At 37.5% G+C, this 20,834-nt stretch overlaps 2 protein-coding genes and 1 long non-coding RNA gene across 6 annotated transcripts in view; 2 read left to right on the top strand and 1 right to left on the bottom strand.

Moving 5' to 3' along the window:
• LOC137177027 (uncharacterized) overlaps positions 1–7,774 on the bottom strand; it is a 15,355-nt gene extending 7,581 nt beyond the window's left edge. For all 3 annotated transcript variants that reach the window (XR_010925930.1, XR_010925931.1, XR_010925929.1), the window contains exons 1-3: positions 7,637–7,774; positions 7,346–7,440; positions 6,670–6,906 (exon numbers count right to left, since the gene is read on the bottom strand). This is a non-coding gene — a long non-coding RNA (uncharacterized lncRNA). The remainder of the gene's footprint in view (positions 1–6,669; positions 6,907–7,345; positions 7,441–7,636) is intronic.
• On the top strand, positions 2,194–6,578 carry c24h1orf115 (chromosome 24 C1orf115 homolog). The gene is made up of 2 exons (XM_067583107.1): positions 2,194–2,568; positions 5,369–6,578. The coding sequence occupies exons 1-2, from the start codon at positions 2,356–2,358 to the stop codon at positions 5,507–5,509; spliced, it is 354 nt and encodes a 117-aa protein (XP_067439208.1). The 5' UTR covers positions 2,194–2,355; the 3' UTR covers positions 5,510–6,578.
• Positions 7,691–20,086, top strand: si:dkey-190l8.2. Of its 2 annotated transcripts, XM_067583092.1 has the most exons (10): positions 7,691–7,936; positions 9,246–9,343; positions 9,441–9,595; positions 10,569–10,737; positions 10,824–10,926; positions 11,092–11,234; positions 13,505–13,716; positions 14,971–15,079; positions 15,453–15,704; positions 19,091–20,086. In XM_067583092.1, exons 1-10 carry the CDS (start codon positions 7,691–7,693, stop codon positions 19,182–19,184), a joined length of 1,581 nt encoding a protein of 526 aa, XP_067439193.1. In that variant the 3' UTR covers positions 19,185–20,086. The 2 variants fall into 2 exon arrangements, with proteins under 2 accessions (XP_067439193.1, XP_067439194.1); XM_067583093.1 differs by lacking the exon at positions 19,091–20,086 and having other exon boundaries at positions 15,388–15,524.
• The last annotated feature ends 748 nt before the right edge of the window (positions 20,087–20,834 follow it).

Consider the following 20,834-nt stretch of genomic DNA (forward strand, 5'->3'; position numbering starts at 1 on the left):
GGAATTCAGTGGTTGACTGACAGTAAAAACAGCAGAGACAACGATTGAAATAGGTCCAAGACTTTATTGTTTGTCCCCGACAAAGTCTGATATGTTGTATTTTTAAAATATAAAGAGATCCAGACTGAAATATCTCAGCATCTACTTGATGGATTGGCTCAAAATTTGTTAGAAACATTTATGGTTCTTGGATGATGTATAATCGTGACTTTGGTGATCCTCTGACATTGCCTCTAGCGCCACCATGAGGTTGACATTTGCTGTTCTGAGTGAATTTTCTCAGCAACTATTGGATGGATTGCTGTGAGATTTGGTTCACACATTCATGTTCCCCTTGAATTGTCACTTTGGTGGTTTCCTGACTTTTCATCTACTGCCATCATCTGGTCAACATTTCATTTGACTAATAATTTAGTTTATGAACAAATACCTGCAAAACTAATGACATCATCAGCCTCAGCTGTACTTTGTGGTTAATTAGCAAACATTAGACACTAAACTAACATCAACATGTTAGCATCTGGTCTTGTTGCATTTCTGTTTGTTTACAGATTAAACAAACAAGATACAACATGCTAATTAGCGCGCTTTAGAGGTGTGTTTTTAAACTCTGGACAAGCTAGCAGTTTCCTCCTGTTTCCAGTCTTTATGCTAAGCTAGGCTAACCACATCCTGACTCCACAAGATCAATATCAAGTGGTGAAACAAGTACTCAGATCCTTTACTGCAGTAAAAGTACCAATACAACAATGTAAAATTACTCCATTACAAGTAAAAATCCTGCATTCCTACAGTAAAAGTACAAAAGTATTATGAGCTTGATGTAGTTAAAGTATTGCAGTAAAAGTACATAAGTATTATGAGTTTGATGTAGTTAAAGTATTGCAGTAAAAGTACATAAGTATTATGAGCTTGATGTAGTTAAAGTATTGCAGTAAAAGTACATAAGTATTATGAGCTTGATGTAGTTAAAGTATTGCAGTAAAAGTACATAAGTATTATGAGCTTGATGTAGTTAAAGTATTGCAGTAAAAGTACATAAGTATTATGAGCTTGATGTAGTTAAAGTATTGCAGTAAAAGTACATAAGTATTATGAGCTTGATGTAGTTAAAGTATTGCAGTAAAAGTACATAAATATTATGAGCTTGATGTAGTTAAAGTATTGCAGTAAAAGTACATAAGTATTATGAGCTTGATGTAGTTAAAGTATTGCAGTAAAAGTACATAAGTATTATGAGCTTGATGTAGTTAAAGTATTGCAGTAAAAGTAGTGGTTTGGTCCCTCTGACTGATATATTATTATATATGACATCATTAGATTATTAATAGTGAAGCATCAGTGTTAGAGCAGCATGTTACTGTTGTAGCTGCTGGAGGTGGAGCTAGTTTACACTACTTTATATACAGTTAGCTAGTTTAGTCCAGTGGTTCCCAACCTAGGGGTCGGGCCCCTCCAAAGGGTCAGCAGATAAATCTGAGGGGTGGTGAGATGATTAATGGGAGAGGAAAGAAGAAAAAACAAAGTTCTGATACACAAATCTGTTTTCAGTTTTTGGACTTTTCCTCTAATCTTTGATTTTTGCTGAAATATTGGATCATTTGAACATTTATTGAAATGAAAGCATGTGAGAAGTTTAGAGGGAAAAATCACTATTTGGTGGAGCTGTTAACAACTCATAGACATGTGAAATGTGACCCCGACTACACACTGCTTTTTGTAAGACGTCAAAAGCCAAAAAGGTTGGAAACCACTGGTTTCATCTTTAACAATGTGTTGTATTTTAAAAGCTTGTTATATTATCCATTGTGTCAAATCTTCATCTGAAAAGTAACTAAAGCTGTCAAATAAATGTAGTGGAGTAGAAAGTACAATATTTCCCTCTGAAATGTAGTGGAGTGAGCTTCTACTGTTGCTTTAAAACACATAAACCATATATTAATATTTATAAAGTTAATTGTCAGTACGTGTCTCACTCCCTCATCAGCATGACCACTTTTTCTAGATGTTTTTCTAGTTTTTTATGTTGACTCAGTGTGAAGTTTCTGTGTTTATTCTGTAAAACAAACAGCAGAGAATCAAACTGCAGGAAAAAAACACAAGCTGCTGCACAAACTTTGAGGTTTAGGTGAGTACAACTTTGGGGTAAAACTTCAACAAGGCAACAAAAAAACAAATCCACATTCTTCTTCTAATCCTGCCTTTAGTGTGTTTTATGTCAAAGCTCACAGTTTCCTGTGTCTGAAAGGAGCTTCAGGCGACTAATAAAGTTTGACTCCTCCTCACTCCAAAGGTCCTCCTGCCTGAAAACAAGGAGGTCAGAAACCCACAGCGGCAGACGGAGAGAAGCGAGGGATGGGAGCGCAGGAGGGGGAGGACGCCGCTCAGCCAGCGGGGAAAACACGACAGAAAACCTCCAAAGAAGTTTATTTTTCCGTCCTGCCGGATAAATACGAACCCCTGATCGAAGAGGTGGAGGAGGAGAGAGAGGAGACGCCGGAGGAGAGGAAGAAGAGGAAGGAGGAGAAAAAGAGGAAGAAGAAGAAGAAGTACAAGAAGTATAGGAAGGTAAGAAGAAATGACCTTTGACCTGAAGAGGTGGATTCCCTTTATAGGGTCACATTAAATATCTGAGACGTGCTTGTTGTGTTGTGTGTTTGAGTTACGTTACTGCAACGTTGTGGTTGCGTTCATGTTAACTCATGATGACATATGATTAATAAATCAATAAATCAATAAAAATAAAAGGAAAATAAATCAATAAAAGTTCATAGAATAATAAAAACAAGATATATAATGAAATAATTTAAAAAAAACATAAATATAGATTTAAAAATATATAGTGGTTGAAATAAGATATAAATAAATTCATTTATTAATCAATAGATACAAATATAAACACAAACATAAACAGCAATACATGAAGTGCAAAAAATGACTAAATAATTATATATGGACAGAATAAATGAATAAAAACAAAAAATAAATAAATATATATAATGTAAAAAAATAAATACGTTTCTATACTAAAAATTAAAAATATTTAATTCAACTACGGTGTTTCTTATTTCAGCCGTAATAAATACAATCAAAATGACAAGAAAACTTTAAAACATGGAGACAAAAAACAGCAAATATCTGAAGTGTGAGTACGTTCAAATAAATATTATATACATATAATATAATATAATATAATATAATATAATATAATATAATATAATATAATATAATATAATATAATATAATATAATGTATAAAAGCTATAGCAGCCAGCAGCAAAATATAAAGAGAAACAAATTTAACAATGTTTTAATTAAACCTGCAGAACTTTACATATAAATGAACGTCTGTTACATTCAAGTCAAACAAGTTCACATGAAGCTGATGAAGCCGATCATCACCAGGAACATCTCTGTATGCAGAGTTTATAAGTCTCATGTTGGGCAGGACTTTCCCTCTCTGGAGCATCCAGACACTTCCACCAGCCGAGCCGGCTCATCTCCGGTTAGCTCTCTGCTAACTCGAATGGGGATAAAACAATTTAATCGTGTGGCTCTTCTAGATTTTCCAAATGTTATCGGACTGAATGGATCGAATTCTGACAGTGAAACGAGTCATTTCACGGGGGTCGTGTGATGCTCAAAACAATTAATCCACCGTTTCACAGCTGCAACAGCAGCGGTGGAGTCTGTGATAGAAGAACGTTTCGACTGTTGTTTTTTGTAATTACCGACAAAAGTGCTGCACTGCAGCTTTAACATCCTGTCACCATTATAACGTAGCTGTCAGCTCAACCTCTCTGCTGTTAAAGGTCCAATATATACGACATTCAGCCCCACTAGATGTTGCACCAGCGTCTCAGACCAAAACAAATGTACATCGTTTACTTAATAAAGTTGGATAAAAAAAGAAAGAGTCACCTGAACAAACTCAGATCAAACTGTCAAACTATGCAGAGCTGATCAAATATGGATCAAGATTCTCGTCTCAAATGTCTTCAGAAACATATTTTAGTGAGCTGTTTAGCTGTAATATGAGAAAGTTTGGAAACGCACCTGCACTAACATGCACGCTCATGTGCACTAACATGCACGCTCATGTGCACTAACATGCACGCTCATGTGCACTAACATGCACATGGACCAGCTATCAAAACAAAGAACAGAGAAGCTCAGATAACAACAGACTCAGAGAGACTTCACTCTCCGCCCAGGACGCCGTTCCTCCACCATGTCCTTACATAGTAAACAGTTGTTTGCTGACATCTAGTGAATTGTTATATTGCACCTTTAAACATTGACTCAACAGTGTGAGTTTGACCTTTGACCCCGACACATTGGAGCAGAGGTGACTTTATCAGCATGATATGATAAACACAGATAAAAGAAAAGAGCAAAGAGGAAGCTGAAACACAATGAAAACAAAAGGTAGTTTTACTTTGGCGGGGAAAGTGTAAACAGCTCCAACTTTAACAAGGCACGAGTTAGAACTGTTTGATCTGAAATCTGTAGCTTTAGCAGTCAGAGTTGGAGGTATTTTGTTCATTTTTGGCTTCAAATATGCCTGAAGAGACATGAAAGTTTTCTATAATAGCCGTTCAGTGTATTTATATTCAGTAATTATCTCTCTATGAAGTAGTTTTTACTGGTTGTGGTGGAGTTTCCCTACTTAGCACAAGGAATTCTATCTGATTGACTTTATTTTATTGTTTATCTAACAGAGACAATGCAGACTATATGTTTTGTACCACATATAGCATCAGTGGTACCTGGTTAGAGGCAAAAATGAGGTTTTTCCTGCTGCAGTGTGTTTGATCTTCATTAAAACAATTAAAACAATGTTAGTTTGTCTGGCTGCTCCGGAAACTGAAGCTCCAGCTGCTCAATGAACGTTTGCTATTGTAATAATGGTAACCACGGTGTGTCGCCAAATCAGACACGACTGAGATCTTTCAGGATTACAAATGAAAGCGTTGTATAGGCATTATAGTGGAGGTTCCAGGGGAAGAGTGTTTAGTTAGTTAAAGAGAGTATTTCCACTCTGGTTATTAATTTATGTGCAAACTGAAAATGTGAATAAAAACAGTCTGTCCTTGTGACTTTAAAGGTATAAGAACAGGTTTCAAAGCAAACTATGTCAGCATGAAGCAGACCTTCCTCCAAAGGGGCCGAGAACTGAGAATGATAACTATAAATATATTGTTTTAAAAATCGTTCTGACTCAAGTGGACGGCAGAGTCCACAACTACAACACTGACAGTGGTGAACGATATTGTTGGGATCACGATGAATGATAGAAACACTGACAGTCAATCAAAATCCATCCTCTAAACAACACGCCATGACATTTATTGTCTTCTGTTGTGCAGAACGTCAGGAAGGCGTTGTGCTTCAGCTGGCGCTGCCTGATGGCCGGGTTACAGAGCATGGCGTCCACTTACTCCACTCCCCTGTCCGCCATGGCTACAGTGGTGACGGAAACTCAACGATCAACTGGCAGCAAAGCATGATGGGACTGAGGACCGAGGACCCTGAGCACAGACGCCTTAAAAGACCCCGAACTACTAAATGTTTGTTTCAGTAGCTCGTTGTGTTTGAAACATTTTAACAGGAGTTTAATTGGACTTTGCTGTTATTTATAAGAATAAAGGAATTTGTTAATTAAAAAATCTAAATAACGATGATAAAAGAATAATTAGAATTGTGTGAATATGTAATATGCATCGATTGGTGGCGGTTCAGCGTTTGAGGCTACAATGAACAGTTTTCATTATCGCTTAATCTATTTTCTCAATTGATTATTTATTTGGTATAAAACGTGAGAACATAGTTAAAACATTTTTATATTGTCCAGCCCCCCAAATATTCAGCTTATTATCACCAAACAAAACAGCAAATTCACACATTGTTCATCTGAAAAACGTCTTAAAAGATTAATTGATGAAAATGATTGCAGATTAATATCCTGTGGATGAACTAATTGATTCGGTGTATTTAGCAATGTCATTTTTTTGTGTGTGTGTCTGAAATGTGTATTTTATATTTGTTTGTAACAAACTTATGTAACACCACATACAGTATAATGTGTACTATTAACTTAAAATCCTGCTATTAACTTAAATAACTTTCCTTCACTGCTTCAGAAGAATGCAGCTTATTCTTATTTTAATGTGAAAACTACAAATAACATTTACTGGATTTTATCAAATAAATTCTTTTTCAAACTAGAAACTGGCTGCTTTGTGTTGATATGTGTTTATATGTGTTTTGTTTAAGAGAAACAATTTTCGTCCTTCGCTTCCTGAGTGGAGGTGAAAGAAGGGCAGACATGTTGTTTTTAGCACGAATGCAGTAGCGATGGAAGAAGTAATCACATAATTTACTTAAGTAAAAGTGGCAGTAACACACTATAAAAATACTACATTACAAATAAAAGTCCTGCATTCTGAAATTTACTTAAAGTACAGAAGTATTAGCAACAAAATGTACTTAAAGTATTAAAAGTAAGAGTACTCCACACATGTAAGACATGTAAAAATAGTCTACTTGGAACAATAATATGCATCTGATATGTTTTTCCACAAAAAAATCATTAAAATCTCCTCCTTCTCCCGCATTAAAACATCCAGAATCTCTAAATATTAAAATATATCTCATTTCAGAAGTTTACCTCCTGGACACCAGATGTCTCCTCATTCTCAGTGTTTGTGCTCTGAAGGCTTCAGGTTTCCACATCACACTTGTGTAAGTTGAATATTGAACCACAACTGACTTCAGACTAGTTGTGATGTCACAAATCCTGCTCATAGGCCCTTAAAATGAGATTTTCATTGAGCTCAGAGAAACTTTCCACTTCCAGCAGATGAATGTGGAAACAAACTCTGCACAGAGAAGCTCAAATGTTCATCTGAAGGAACAAAAAGAACATATTTTTGAGTTTAAGGGGATTTTAATCTATAATAATATATTATCATGCACATGTCTAACACAAACTCAGATATTTTACTTCAGTAATACTTACTAAAGTAAGTATTAGCATCAATAAAGTACCAAAACTAAAGATACTCACTATGTAATAGTAAATATTTCTGGATAATGATTATTGATGCATTAATGTTGCAGCTGGTGAAGGAGGGGTTCATTTTAACTACTTTATATACAGTTAGGAAGCTAAATCTAAAATAATACATCACAATGTATTTGCTGATTATACTGTATTTGATTATATTTTGTAGTAACTAACTTAGTAAGTAACTTTTGTAGTAACTAACTAAAGTAACTAGTCACTAAAGCTGTGAAATAAATATAGTACAAAGTAAGTAACAAAAACAGAAATACTCAAGTACCTCAAAACTTGACCGGAGTAAAGGTGTAATACCTTTGTAGACCGCAGGGTGGCGCTGTATCACCACACGGAGAATCCCAAACTATCCTTCAGGACCTTATAAGGAAAAGAAGGCGGAGAGAAAAGTTGTGGATGAAAGTTCATTTTAAATCTGAAGCCTCTGCTATTGTCTGGCTGCCTGTTGACAGGTCAACGTTATCCTGGAGTCAGCAGCAGCTGTTCAGCCACAGTCTCAGAGCTCACAGGAGGACAGCAGCGCGATGGGCAGCTCCTGAAAGTCCGCCATTTTCACCTTGAAGCCGGATAAACTTCATTCTTCTGTCACAGCTGGAGGAAGTTAACGGTGATGTCTCCGCTGCAGCTCTCCGTCTACTGGCGCCTCTCTCTCGTCTTCATCTTCACCTCCTTCCTCTTCTTCCTCGACATTTTCACAGCCGCCATCGCCGCGGCCAACTGTCGCCATGGCAACGGCACCAGCGGCTCAGACACACTCCGTGGAACGTTGCCACCGAACGCGCAGAGCAACCAATCACGGACCGGAGACGTTTCAGAGAGCGAAGCCGATTGGAGGACGGAGAGCGGGAACCGAGACGTGAGTGACGGTCACTTCTAACGGTTTCTCTGTGACATTCCCTTAATATTTCAACTATTTTCTTCATTTATCTATGTAGAGAATATACAATAAATATAGTTTGTCTCTTTTTGTGTATTAGATAATTTTAAAAAGAGAAATAAATACCTATATTTGGCATTAAAAAACACATTACTCAACAGATACACGATACATTAACATAAAGTGTTAATGTGCAACCCTATGCTGTTAATGCTAACTGTATTTTAACAGTTTCTGTGAAAAGTTAATGGAAAACATCAACATTTTGTGAGATGCTCTCCTTACTCAATGTCATGGCTTTATCTCTGTGCATGTTTAGTCTAGCTTAGCGCAAAGACTGATAAAACTATTGGAAACTGCTAGCCTAGCTAACCTAGCTCCATCACAGGTGAAACAGTTCCAAAGCTGTCTGATATTCATGTTGGGTACTTACATGTTAGCTAACAAGCTATGTCACTATGAAGTTGGCTGGGTTTTGTTGACTGAAGTACTGAAACAAATAGTTGAAAGAAAGTCAGCAACACTTTTGATAATCAATTAATCATTTCAGCTATTAAGTTTAAATGCCAAATATTTGCAGATTTTAGCTTCTCATATGAGGAATTGCTGCTTTTTCTGTTTTATAGCATTGTAAAGTGATTATCTTTGGGTTCTGGGCTGTTAGTTGTATGTTAAGAGAAATTTTAAGACATTACTGTGGACTTTGAAGTGTGCATTTTTCACTGTTTTTGCACATTTAATTGACTAGAAAATGAATCAATTAACACCAATGGTAGAGTTAGGATGTTTGAGATGTGTGTAGTCCTTGTGCTCGGTGGGTGGTGGTCAACAAATAGCTTTAATTCTTAAAACTACATTTTATCTTTATTTTTTGCATTTTTAGGATCAGATATAAGATGTAAATGACTGTATTTTGTGTATTTCTCCAACTTTTAAGCAAGACTTTTTTTGGCAATTCAATTAATTGCAAAAATTTTCTAAATTTGCACCAATAAATTCCAGTATCAAGGCATGTACTCTATTATTGCCCCATGTAAAAAAAAAAACATCTGGTTTTAAGACCTTTATTATTTTAGTTTATTGTACTGTTCCATATCCCCAATAAAGTTGTGTTTAAACAAATTACAGCAAACTAACTTACACACAGAAAACTTGGGGTCAGGTAGTGTTTTTGGTCTCTGGGCATGAAAGGAAGCTGCTATGTACAGCAGATAGAAATGCTTTCCTTGGGGAGACAGTTTGTCATTTGTAATTTATCTGTGTTTATGTTTGTGTGTGTGTGTGTCAGTCAGTGTGTGGTTGGACAGACTGGTTGCCCTATGGTCAGACTCTCTTCATGGTCGGTCTGCTGCTGGGATCTCTGGTGGGAGGAGCGCTGTCTGACCGGTACAACACACACTATTCTGTAACTTATGATTCTTTAATGTGTCACTGCACTGTGTTTGCAGTAGTGATGTGTGTGTGTGTGTGTGTGTGCTTACAGATACGGGAAGCGTCCGGTGCTGTTGGTGTGTGTGTTCGTGCACGCTGTGTGTGGCGTGGTGCCCGCCGTTCTCTCTCAGCCATTCCTCTTCCTCGCCATTCGCTGCCTGACGGGCGTTTGCTGCTGCTGCATCAACATCTGCTCCTTCAGTTTGGGTAACAAAACACTCAAACACGACACAACAGACTGAAAACTTACGCAGAAACTCTAAAAAAGACGTTCCTTCTTCTATGAGACAAATGGTCCTATTTTACTGTAAAGTCTTTGCTGAAAGGCCTCTCTGTGGTTGACTGCTGCCCAGTGAGTTTTATCGGACCACAGTGGGACACTTGCACACTCGGCTGATAAAGAGCACGTGTCCCAGATAAAGTCATGCTGACCAGGCTGAGTGCTAATGAAGCAGGACAACCTCCTGCAGCTTCCTGACCTCTGACCCCTGCTGAGTTCTGGTTTGAGGACTAAAAAGTTGCAGGTTCAGTACAGACAACATTCAAGGAAAGAGTTTTGCTACTCTGAGAGCTTCCTCAGTGGTGGAGCTTGTCCTGATGTCTTTAGAGAAAAAGTCATGAGGTCATTAAAATTTAATACTTTACTGAGCCAAAAAAAAAATACTGTTCTTGTCTGTACTTGTGAAACATCATCAATGTGAGCTAATTAATACCAAAGGAGTGCATAATTCCTAGAACTACAACTGTTCCTGCTTTTTCTATTCTGTCCAAGATGGTTTAAGAGCTGACTTGTATGGAATTGGGGTTGACAGGTTTTCCCGTATGCACAAAAAAAAAGTCTGCCACTAACAGTGTATTTGTGTGCTGCTAATTGAGATCTGAATTCAGACGATATGATGTGTTTTGCACGGCTGTGAAGTGTCATCCCCTCTGGTATTGTATAAAGTTGTATTGTATCGTATAGATATGTTTGAGTTCATGAAGAAACAACTGACAAGTTTATTTTTTATAAACTCACTACTTATCTTCTTTAGTAACTACATCTAAGGGATCCTTAGCAAAAATGATTCTGTGAAGTGTTCATTTCAAAGATAATTATCAGTCAATATGCAGTAATTTGGTTAATTTGACCCTTTAAGACTCTAACCTACAGGCTGAAATGTGTTGATGTGTGTTGCAGCAGTGGAGTGGACTGCCCCCGCTGCCCGGCTCTGGCCACCGGCCTTCCTGCCGTTCTGTTTCAGTTTGGGGACGATGGGTGGAGCTCCGCTGGCCTGGCTCAGCCCCACCTGGAGGCAGCTGCACCTGTCTCTGGCTCTGCCGCAACTCATCTGTCTGCCGCTCTACCTGTCGGTTTCACACACCTGTCCATACGTCTCATTTGAAAGGTTTTTGAATTGTATTAACAACTCAGCATTTGTGTCTCTCTTTCAAGTTCGATTCCAGAGTCTCCTCGCTGGTTGTTGTTAAGGAGGAGGACGGATGTTCTGGACCGTTACCGTAGCAACAGCCCTGCAGATGAACAGTGCCTGAATCTGGTAAACACACACACACACACACTTATCTTCATCAAATCCTAACAATGAATTGATCTACTAACAACTATTGTCTAAATGTGGATTCATCCGCCGCTTAAAATAGTCCCCAGCAAATGAACTATTTCCTTCTTGTTTGTTTCTGTTTGTTTCTTTGTGTGTGTGCAGCTGTTGGACTCGGCCTGGTCTGACTTGCAGAAAGCCACCGAGGCCCAGAAAGAAGAGCCTCCTGGAGGCCAAGCCCCGTGTGACATCATCCACCTCAGACACCCGACCGTCCTGCTGCGGCTGTCAATTATGAGTTACCTGAGGTAATAAACACACACACCGGACAGGGTTTTATAACATAAACACTACAAAACACAACATAAATAAATAAGAAATAAACTAGTGTTAAGAATTCTATGAGACTGTTAGGGCCACCCAGGATGTAGAGAATAAACGTCTACATCAATATCTGAAAATAAAGTTGTAATATTTCCTGAGTAAACTATTAACCTATTTTTAGAATTAACTTATAATGTTTCAAGAATATAATTATAATAATATTTTGAGAATAAAGCTGTAATAGTTTCAGAATTAAGGCGTAATATTTTGACAATGAAATATTTAGAGAATAAAATTTTAATATTTCCGAGGCTGAGTTGTAATAATTTGTGAATGCATTCATAATATTTCTAGAATTAAACTGTAATATCTTTATGAATAAATTGTAATATTTCGAGAATGAACTTGAGTTACGAGTCATACTATCGCAAACCTTTTTCATAATATTGTGACTTTATTGTCGTAATATAACTATTCCTCACAATATTATGACTCAGTCTTGAAGTTATGACATTTTTCTTAAAATATTTCAGCTTTATTCTTGACTCTTTTAATCTTAGCAGTTGCCCTGATACTCACACACTATCATATGTGTATGTAAAGTCATTAAAAATGAACTAGAAGAAGTTAAAAGAGAAATAAAACAAGGCTTGTAAAACTGGTGTAAGTGTTTGGACACTTTTACAGGGTCAGAGGGTCAAACGTGACAGTCTTATACAACACACACCTTTGACCGTCTTGCAGGTTGTTTTGTAACAATCAAAACACTGGACATGCACGCCATGTAATGACAGACATCATCTAATCCACGTCCCCGCATGTCACTGATTGGTCCAGCTTCTTATGACACGCTGCCATAAAAACAAAGAGCTTGTTATAAAGGAGTTTGTGGTGACCGAGAACAACAGTTATATGTTTATTAAAAAATATTTTTATAACATTTATATTCGTTTTTATAAATTTATATATACATATATATATTTATTTATTTTTTATTATATTATTATTGGACCAAATACAGGAGAAAAAAAGAACATCATTAACTCATATTAAGAAAGTTAATAATCTAAACAGATAAATAAATAATAGAAGAAGAAAATATAAAAATAGAACATATTTATATAGATAAATAAATCTTTAAAAAAAGACCCTGATTGGTTGACATCACACACTGAAAATAACTGAATCTGGGGCTGAACTGAATCCACCCAATTGCTGCTTCCTTATGTGATTAAATTACCACCTGAAAGCAGGCCAAATGTACACGGATCATTGTGCTACTGTGGTGATGAGTGTAAAGTGAAAGCAGTTGCTAAATGACCACTGAAAGATACTTTTTTAAACTTTTAGAAACCTTTAGCCTAGCTGCTAGCCACTAGCACCTGGCTACCTGCTACAGTGTATGGTGCATGCTCACTATCACAGGGCTGCAGCCCCACCTGGTGGAAAAGTCACGCCATGCCACTGCTTTTAAATGTAATGATCTTTTGAAAACATCTTCTTTAAACTAAAATATCTTAAACCAAAATTTATTTAGAGACTACATGAATAAAAAACATATAAATAATTTGCTTTAACGTCACCACAGGTTCTCTTAACACTGTGAGTTTAATTGGAGAGGGAGGTTGCGCTTCAACAATGGGATTTTCAGTGGAGTGCTTAACCCAAAATATCACGTTTCTTTAATACTGTGTGACTCTGTGAAGAAATACTGTACATATTCACTCACCTCTGTGCAGTATACCCAGATTGTGGTCCAGACATGTCCAGTTAAACATTATTAGGAAAATCTAAACCTCCTACATACAGAGTTTAACCTCTAAGAGACCATTTCTTTCTTTACTTTCCACCTATATCTTTATACTCACTTAAATTTTAAACAGTTTATATTTCCACAACCCTCCAGAACTGCTGCATGTTCATGATTGTAAAGAAAAACCTCTGGAGTTTCATTTTGTATGTATATTCTTCTTATTCCTGGTCCTGTCACAGTCAGGTTTTATAGGGTTTAAACACAGAACGTCAACTTCAGAGAGCAGTACTGAGCAAAGTTATTATGTAAGAGTGCTCTAAGAGGTTAAACCCTCACCACAGTCACTGTCCAGCCAAGAATGCACAGAATAGCACTTTATTTTCAGGTCCCATTATTTCCCAAAAATGTCCCAGAAAGGAGCTGATATGTACCTGTAAATTCTTTGATACTGATTATTGATAAAATGCAGAGTAAACCCATGTTTGTGTTGTGATCCTGCAGCGTTGCGTCAGCACTGACATACTTTGGCATCTGTATGAACATCGGCTCATTTGGCGTTGGCGTCTACTCTGCCCAGTTCTTTTCCGGCCTATCAGAAACTCCCTGCCTGCTCGTCCCGTTGGCTCGCCTGGGACGGCGACCAATCAGCATGCTCGCTCTGTTCCTGAGTGGAGCAGCATGCTTCCTGTCATTACTACTGTCCAGATATCACGGTGAGAAGAAATCAATGCTGTTATCAAAATCACTAACTGCTCAGTTTCCAAGTGTGTTAAAGTCAGCTGTAGTTGTTGCTATATTTTCTACCTTTAAAATCAATCTCAGTTTGCCCGGCCCACTCCTATTTAAGTTATATGTTATTAATGATGCATGTCCTGACACTAACATCTAACTGTATGCGGATGACACACTAATTTACCTGCATGGTAGCAAATTTTAGATTCATTCAGAACTACATTTGAACAGAGGCACACATTCAAACACTGGTTCTGTCCCTTTTTTCATGCAGTTTAAAAGAATACCTCACAGATTTAGCATCATTTCACTCGTATAGCATTGTTGGACTCATGATAGACAGTTTAAAGAAAACGATGAAAATCAATGCAATCTTTTTTATTTCACACATTCTTCTTCCTTGTCAAAACCTACATTACCCACAATGCAGCTTTTTACTTGTCACAGGCTAGCACCATTACTCTGAAACATCTTTTGTACAAACACTTAAAAATTGTGAAAACTCTGTGATGTGCTGTGTTAAAGCTGCACAGTAGTGGATCTCTGTCTCAGCACATATTAGAGAACTGAACCCATACTGTTTATTTAGAGGTAATTTAAATCTGCAATATCTGATTTTGTGGCCACTTGGGGCCAGCAGAAACAAGCTCATAGCCTTTTAAGTTGATATGTTGACCTTGTTAGCAAACAGTTGCTTATTTCCACATCCAGCAGTTATGGAGCAACATTATCATACTTTTGGAGTCGTGTTTCTGTCCACCTGGTGAATGTAAGTCCAATATTCACTCTCTTTTAGCTCTGCTCCACTATGTTCACCAGCTAATCTACAGCTAACTGTGTCTGTCTGCCGTTTGGTGCTGAGCAGGTAGTGTACAGTGGCTTTTTAGAGCTTTTACTTTGAAAACAGCTGCCTGCTGCGGCCCAAAACGACGCTATGAGAGCGCTGAGAGTGAACCAAAACAGTAAAGTTGCAGCCGGACAGCTAAACAATGAACTTGCTATCTTGCTCTGTGCCTGCTTGCATGCCTTTCATTTGTCAGTGCTGTCTGGTTTAAGAAATATTTCTATTAACATTAATATTTTCTGTTTTATTTTTATTTGCATGCAGTGTATTGTGTTGTATGTTTTAATTAGTTCTCATTGACTCAATTTCCTCCATCTGGACAAAAGAATCCTGACTGACATAGTATTGATTGGTGATCAGGTATTGATAGGTTTATGTGATTTATGTGCAGGTGAGCCGGTGCTGGTAATGAGTCTGGCTCTGCTGGGAAAACTCTGCATCCTGGCTGCCATCTTCATCTCTACACTGTACAGCATCGAGCTGTTCCCCACAGTGGTCAGGTACTCACACTCACAGATTAAATATGATGTAAACAGTGTCATAATTATATATTATATAGTTGCAATATAGATCATCATACATCCTTTCTTTTTTGTGTCTATTTGTAAAGAAATTAGGAGAGATGTTTTCAAATTTAAACCAGATCGGATCTTTTACCTTGCTTGTTTACCTCAAATGTACTTGTTCTTGTTTTCTTTTATTACTAGTTTTTATTCTCAGTTATTTTTTATGTTTTATGTTTTATGTTCTTTGCGATATTCTTTATATTTATAGATTTGTTTAATTGTCTGTTAATTTCCATGTCTAGAAAACACGACGGTGCATCTGACGGGGCTTATCCTCAAATTTAAAGTGTTAAATATTATACTCCAGACAGCGGTGCGTGTCTCTGGTCAGCTTGTGTTTCCGGATCGGCTGTCTGGTCAACACCTTGGTCCAATCCAATCCCAATGGAGCGATCTCATTGGCTGCCATGGTTGTGTACAGCAGCGGACCAATCATAGGCTGTGGCTTGTGTCTGCTGCTGCCAGAGACCAGTGGCGTCCCGCTTCCTGATTCGGTGGAGGACTGTGACAGGCAGCCTCTGCCCCACCCACCCAGTATTGGCACCCTTTGGAGGACACGGTGAGAAAAACATTAACACTTTGTTTATGTTACAGTATATTTTATCATATTTTAGTTGGAAGCCTCCTTGTTTACTGATCTGCTTCTGTTTTAATTTGCTGTTTACTTTACAGTAAAGCAAAGCGTAGAGAACATGGTGAAATTTGGTTAAATAATGAGGCAGGAGAAGAATATTACTAAATATTATAAATGTTACTATAACTAATTATATTTAAATATGTCTTTTTATCATGTCTTTTGTTTATTTTACATGTTGGGTGCCATACATATAAAAAATTCAAATTTCATTGGGAAGAATAGCTCAACAGGATGAGTTGCTGCCTACATGGTGGCGTCATGACACGCTAAATGTTGGTTCAAGTCCTTGTTTGTGCACTGCTCAAATTCTTTACTGTTGATCTTCTTCTCAGAAGAAACAGAAATAGGAGAACGAGCACATGCATTCATAGGGAGATATAGCTCAGGAGGATGAGCGCTTGCTACTACTGGGGCAAAAGATTGTTGGTTTGAGTCCTTGTTTGGGCACTGCTCTAATTCTTTACTGTTGATCTTCTTCTGAGAAGAAACAGAAATAGGAGAACAAGCACTAAGGTGCTTGCAGGTAGGTATAGCTCATTAGGATACGCACTCAGAGTTTGTTCAGCTCCTGTATAAGGAGGAATCATAACAGACTTGGTGTTGGTTCGAATCCTTGTTCAGATGCTGCTCTCATTCTTTACTGTTGAGCTTCTTCTGATGGAAACAGAAATAGGAGAACGAGCACACAGCTGTTCATAGGAAGGTATAGCTCAGTAAGATCAGTTCTTGCAATTGTTGCATTGGAGGATCAGTGGTTCGATTCCTGATTGAGGACAAATGTTATTGTCAAAACTAAAGTAAACTCTTTAAAAAGACAGCAGAGCACATCTGCTGCCCCCTGCAGGCTGCTCTGAGTTAGTGTCTCAATTAAAACAATTCAAATCTGACAATCAATCAATCAATTAACAACATCCACATACAATTACATGACACACACACGTAAGTTTCCAAATGCACTATAGTATGAACCCCCCCCCCTCAAAAAAACCTCAACTGCCTCCTTATATAGGTGATAGGGTAGTGACCCCACCCCCCACAGAATCAAAAATCAAATGAAAGAAAGTGAAAAAATAGAAATCTGACAATCACACCCATATGAGGTATATGAAATATACATAAAACATTTGAGTTTCTAAACAGTATCATTAAAGCGGCTACCACTGTCATTATTATGTGTTTCTAAGTAAGAAAGAAAGAAAGAAAGAAAGAAAGGCAAACAGACTCTTCCAACATTTTTAAAAACATTCGTCTCAACTTGAGTAAAACATCAGCTGCTCATGGTTTCCCGTCCCATAACCCCCTGCTTCTACCTCTCCGAAGAGCCGGGGGAGGACACGGCCCCCCCCCGACCCCACCTCTGCAGGATTGGACATTTGATGATCCAGGTCCTGACAACGGGCGGATTTGAACCAGACACTGCATCGCTGACGCCTTACGGTCGCGAACAAACCCACCACGCCACCGAGTCCCCTTCACACTGAGAGTTTTTCTCTGGGCGCTTTTAAATCTTCACTTTGGATGTTGGACTTTAAAACTCAGTGAGGATCGAACCCACAACCTCAAAACTTCCAGAGCAGTCTTCTAACCTCCTGAGCCACCTGGACTACCACACTGATTGTAATTTCTTAGAGCTTTTCAGTATTTACTTTTGGGTTTCTGACTTTAAAAGTAGTAAGCAGGGATTTAACCTACAACCTCCAAAGCAGTCTCCTAACAGCCAGAGCCACAATGCCAGACATACTGATCAGGGTTTCTTAGAAGTTTTCATTCTTTTTTCAGGGTTACTGACTTTAAAATCAGTTGGCAAACTGAGGATTGAAACAACAGTCTCAAAGCTTCTAACCAGCCACTTAACTCTTTGAGCTATAGGAAGTTCTACTTGGTGGTTTTCTTTCACAGTTTGTTGAAGTGACAAACTGTGAAGTGGCCATCAAAAACAACACTCTCTTTTAGGTTTGAACCAACAAACTCAAAACTTCAGAGGACTAATCATAGAGATAGACCCTTATTCTTAAGAGCTTTTCAGTGTTTCCACTGGACATTATATTTGATTAGATTAGTATAATCAAGAAGGATAATCTCTTAAAACCTTTCAGTCTTTACTTTTCATATCAAAAACAAGAATTTTTGACTTTCAAAAATGAGAGTCCTTAAGGCTTGAACACACAACATTAAGTCTTGAGTAGAGCTTTTCAATCTATTCTTTGGGTTTTGGCCTTCAAAATAACTTCAGAGAACCTACCATACCTGTCATTGCTTGTTGGGAGCATTTCAGTCAGAACTTTTCAAGTTTTCAATGCAGGTGTTGGACTTCAAAATTCACTCTCAAGGATTAAAACCACAATCTCTAAAGTCTAAAGAATTTGTCTAACAACTGGAGGAAGACTCTTGAAGTGCTGATATTAAAGCTTTTCAGTATTTCCTGTGGGTGTCGACTTTCAAGCAAAGCCAGAACCTTAAAGCCGCTTGGAGTTTCATAGAGTGTCTTGTGAGGTTTTGTAGGCTTTTCTTTGAGTCTTCAAAATGCAAGGAGTGATTCAGGATCAAGTCCACAACCTCCAACCACTGCCCTAAACCCTTGAGCCATTGGGAAATAGACGCTTGTAGCATCCTGTCTCTTTTCTCTGGATGTCAGACTTCAAAATTCTTCCAGTGGCCTAAAGTTCAAACCCTGACGCTCTGAATGCCTAAGGGAGTCCATCACTTTGAGCCAATGGGACATGCAGTTTTTTGGTCTTTCCTCTAGTTATAAACCTACACTCAGCGCTCATTTGAATCAACATACTTTACATTGAAGAGCAGTAAGGTAGCTGGAGGAGAGCATTTCTCAGACCTTGTCTGACTTGTTTTCCACTGGGTGTTGGCCTTTAAAAAGTTTCAAAGGTTCAAGCCCACAACCACAAAACAGAAAAGTACCTTTTTTCCTCTTGCAGCCACTTGTGCTATAAGGGTTTCCTTTGGGTATTTACCCTCAATACATTGTTCTGCTATTTTGCAGTTACCTAAAGGTTTTGGCTTTCAAAACCTACTGACATGTTCAGGCTTGAATCCACAGATTCAAAACTGATCAAACTGTGCTGTGTTTTTTCTTTTTCTTTTTTTTTTTGCCTGAGATTTTTAGTCATTGTTGGATGCGTTTCAAAACTCAAGTTTCCACATGCAACCTCAAAAAGTTACCATGTCACATATTCAGGAGTGACTAAAGTTTAAAAGCTTTCCAAGAGTGGAAATAAATGACATCACACACACATTAACAGCTGTAAAGTGAATGATTCTGTTGATTTATGTGTGTATGTGTGTGTTTTCAGGAAGCTGGTGAGCAGCCAAACCAGGAAAACAGAGATCCAGCCTGCAGAGAAAGATGACATGCACACACCAAACACACACACAGGACTGATATGAACACAGAACACAAAGTTCCTTCAGGTTCCTTTTTTAGAGCTTGAAATTGAACCTGATTTAGAATGGATTCATATTACAGGGGGGAGGTGGGAGATGAAATATAGCGCTGAACAGCATTTTAACATTGGGGGAAATGAGAGGATATGTTCTGACAAAGCCAAAAGAGTCAAAAAATCATATTCCTTTCAAATCTGAACACACAGACATGACACACATATTGATATCATTGAGTGTGACTTACACTTCCCAAGGATATCATTATTTCTGATGTCCATCGCCATTTGCAAAAAAAGTGGTAATATTTTGAGAGCAAATTTGACTAAGTGTAAAAACAAGCCTGAAAGAGAACATTACATCAGCACATTTGATGAGCTTTTATGGGGTTTTGCTCTCCAGATGGTTTTATTTTTTTCTGTCATCATATTGGTTAACAAACATGTTGTTGTTAACATGTTTCCATCTAAAAAAAACTCAGAGATCCACTTTAAAACACAAGGACATCACATCAAGGACATTATTACTGGGTTGGACGTGAAAAATGACCAAGCTGCAGGTTCAAGCTGTTCAAATCACTCCACCTCACCTACAGACAGTAATCCAGTCCCCATGAGGTTTTTGTTTGCTTTGACTTTAATGATTTGTTTTGTTCTTGTATGTAGTTCTTAATTTTAATTAAAAAGACCAAAAAACTGAGGGAGCACAACACCAATTTGAGTGTGATCAGCATGTGAGATTCATTTTTATCCCTCAGATTATGTTTTATGTTATTGGCGGTTGGAGGATGTCCATGACTTGAGAGGAGGTGTTTTAATGTCATGTTGAGTTTTTTTTTTAGTCTTTTTTTTATCATCACTTTGTTTTGTTTTGTTGATCACTGTGAAAATAAACTGACCTGAAATGCAGTTTTTCCTCTTGGTCATCATTGGTCAAAGTGAAGTGTGTGTAGTAGTTATAAAGCTTTTTGTGGCTCCAGTGTGAAATCTGATGAATTGCGTCAGGGGATGTCACATGTAAATGTTCAAGTGGAACATCTCAAAACTGCACTTGTGATTTGAGTTTTAGTTGCATCTATGTCAGCTGTTTTGACTCTTCCAATGACATAAATGCATAAACATGCACTATAAATAGTTTCAGAGATATCAGACTTTATTCTTACAGTCACAGCTCCCCCAGCAGGACAAACCAGGGACTTCAGCCTTTAAAACCACATTACTTTTTAAAAATGTATAATTTATTTATATATTTGTATATATAGGATGCTTTATATATATATTTGGATTTTTTTTTAATTGTTACCAGTGTGGCAGGGGTTGTTGAGATTGTTTAATGAAAATTAATTTGCTCTTACATGTTTTTTTAATAGTATTTTTAAGTGTATGTTCACCTGAATTTAAAGATCAATTAAGAGATTTAATCAAAACTAAAACCCCAAAACAAAAAACTAGATATTTTCTCATTTTAAATACTTAAATCACATTTTAGTCACATTTATGTGTTTATTAAACATTTAGAAACCTGAAAGTCAATTAGAAAGCTGTAAAATGATTAAATCTCTGATGCATAAGATATTTTTTAAACATGGTTTTTAGATGCTTTGTGGACATTTTACAGATTATTTTAAGTTTATCACACACAAGTGACACATCTGAG

This window comes from Thunnus thynnus, chromosome 24 (genome assembly GCF_963924715.1).
Source record: "Thunnus thynnus chromosome 24, fThuThy2.1, whole genome shotgun sequence".
Lineage (NCBI taxonomy): Eukaryota > Metazoa > Chordata > Actinopteri > Scombriformes > Scombridae > Thunnus > Thunnus thynnus.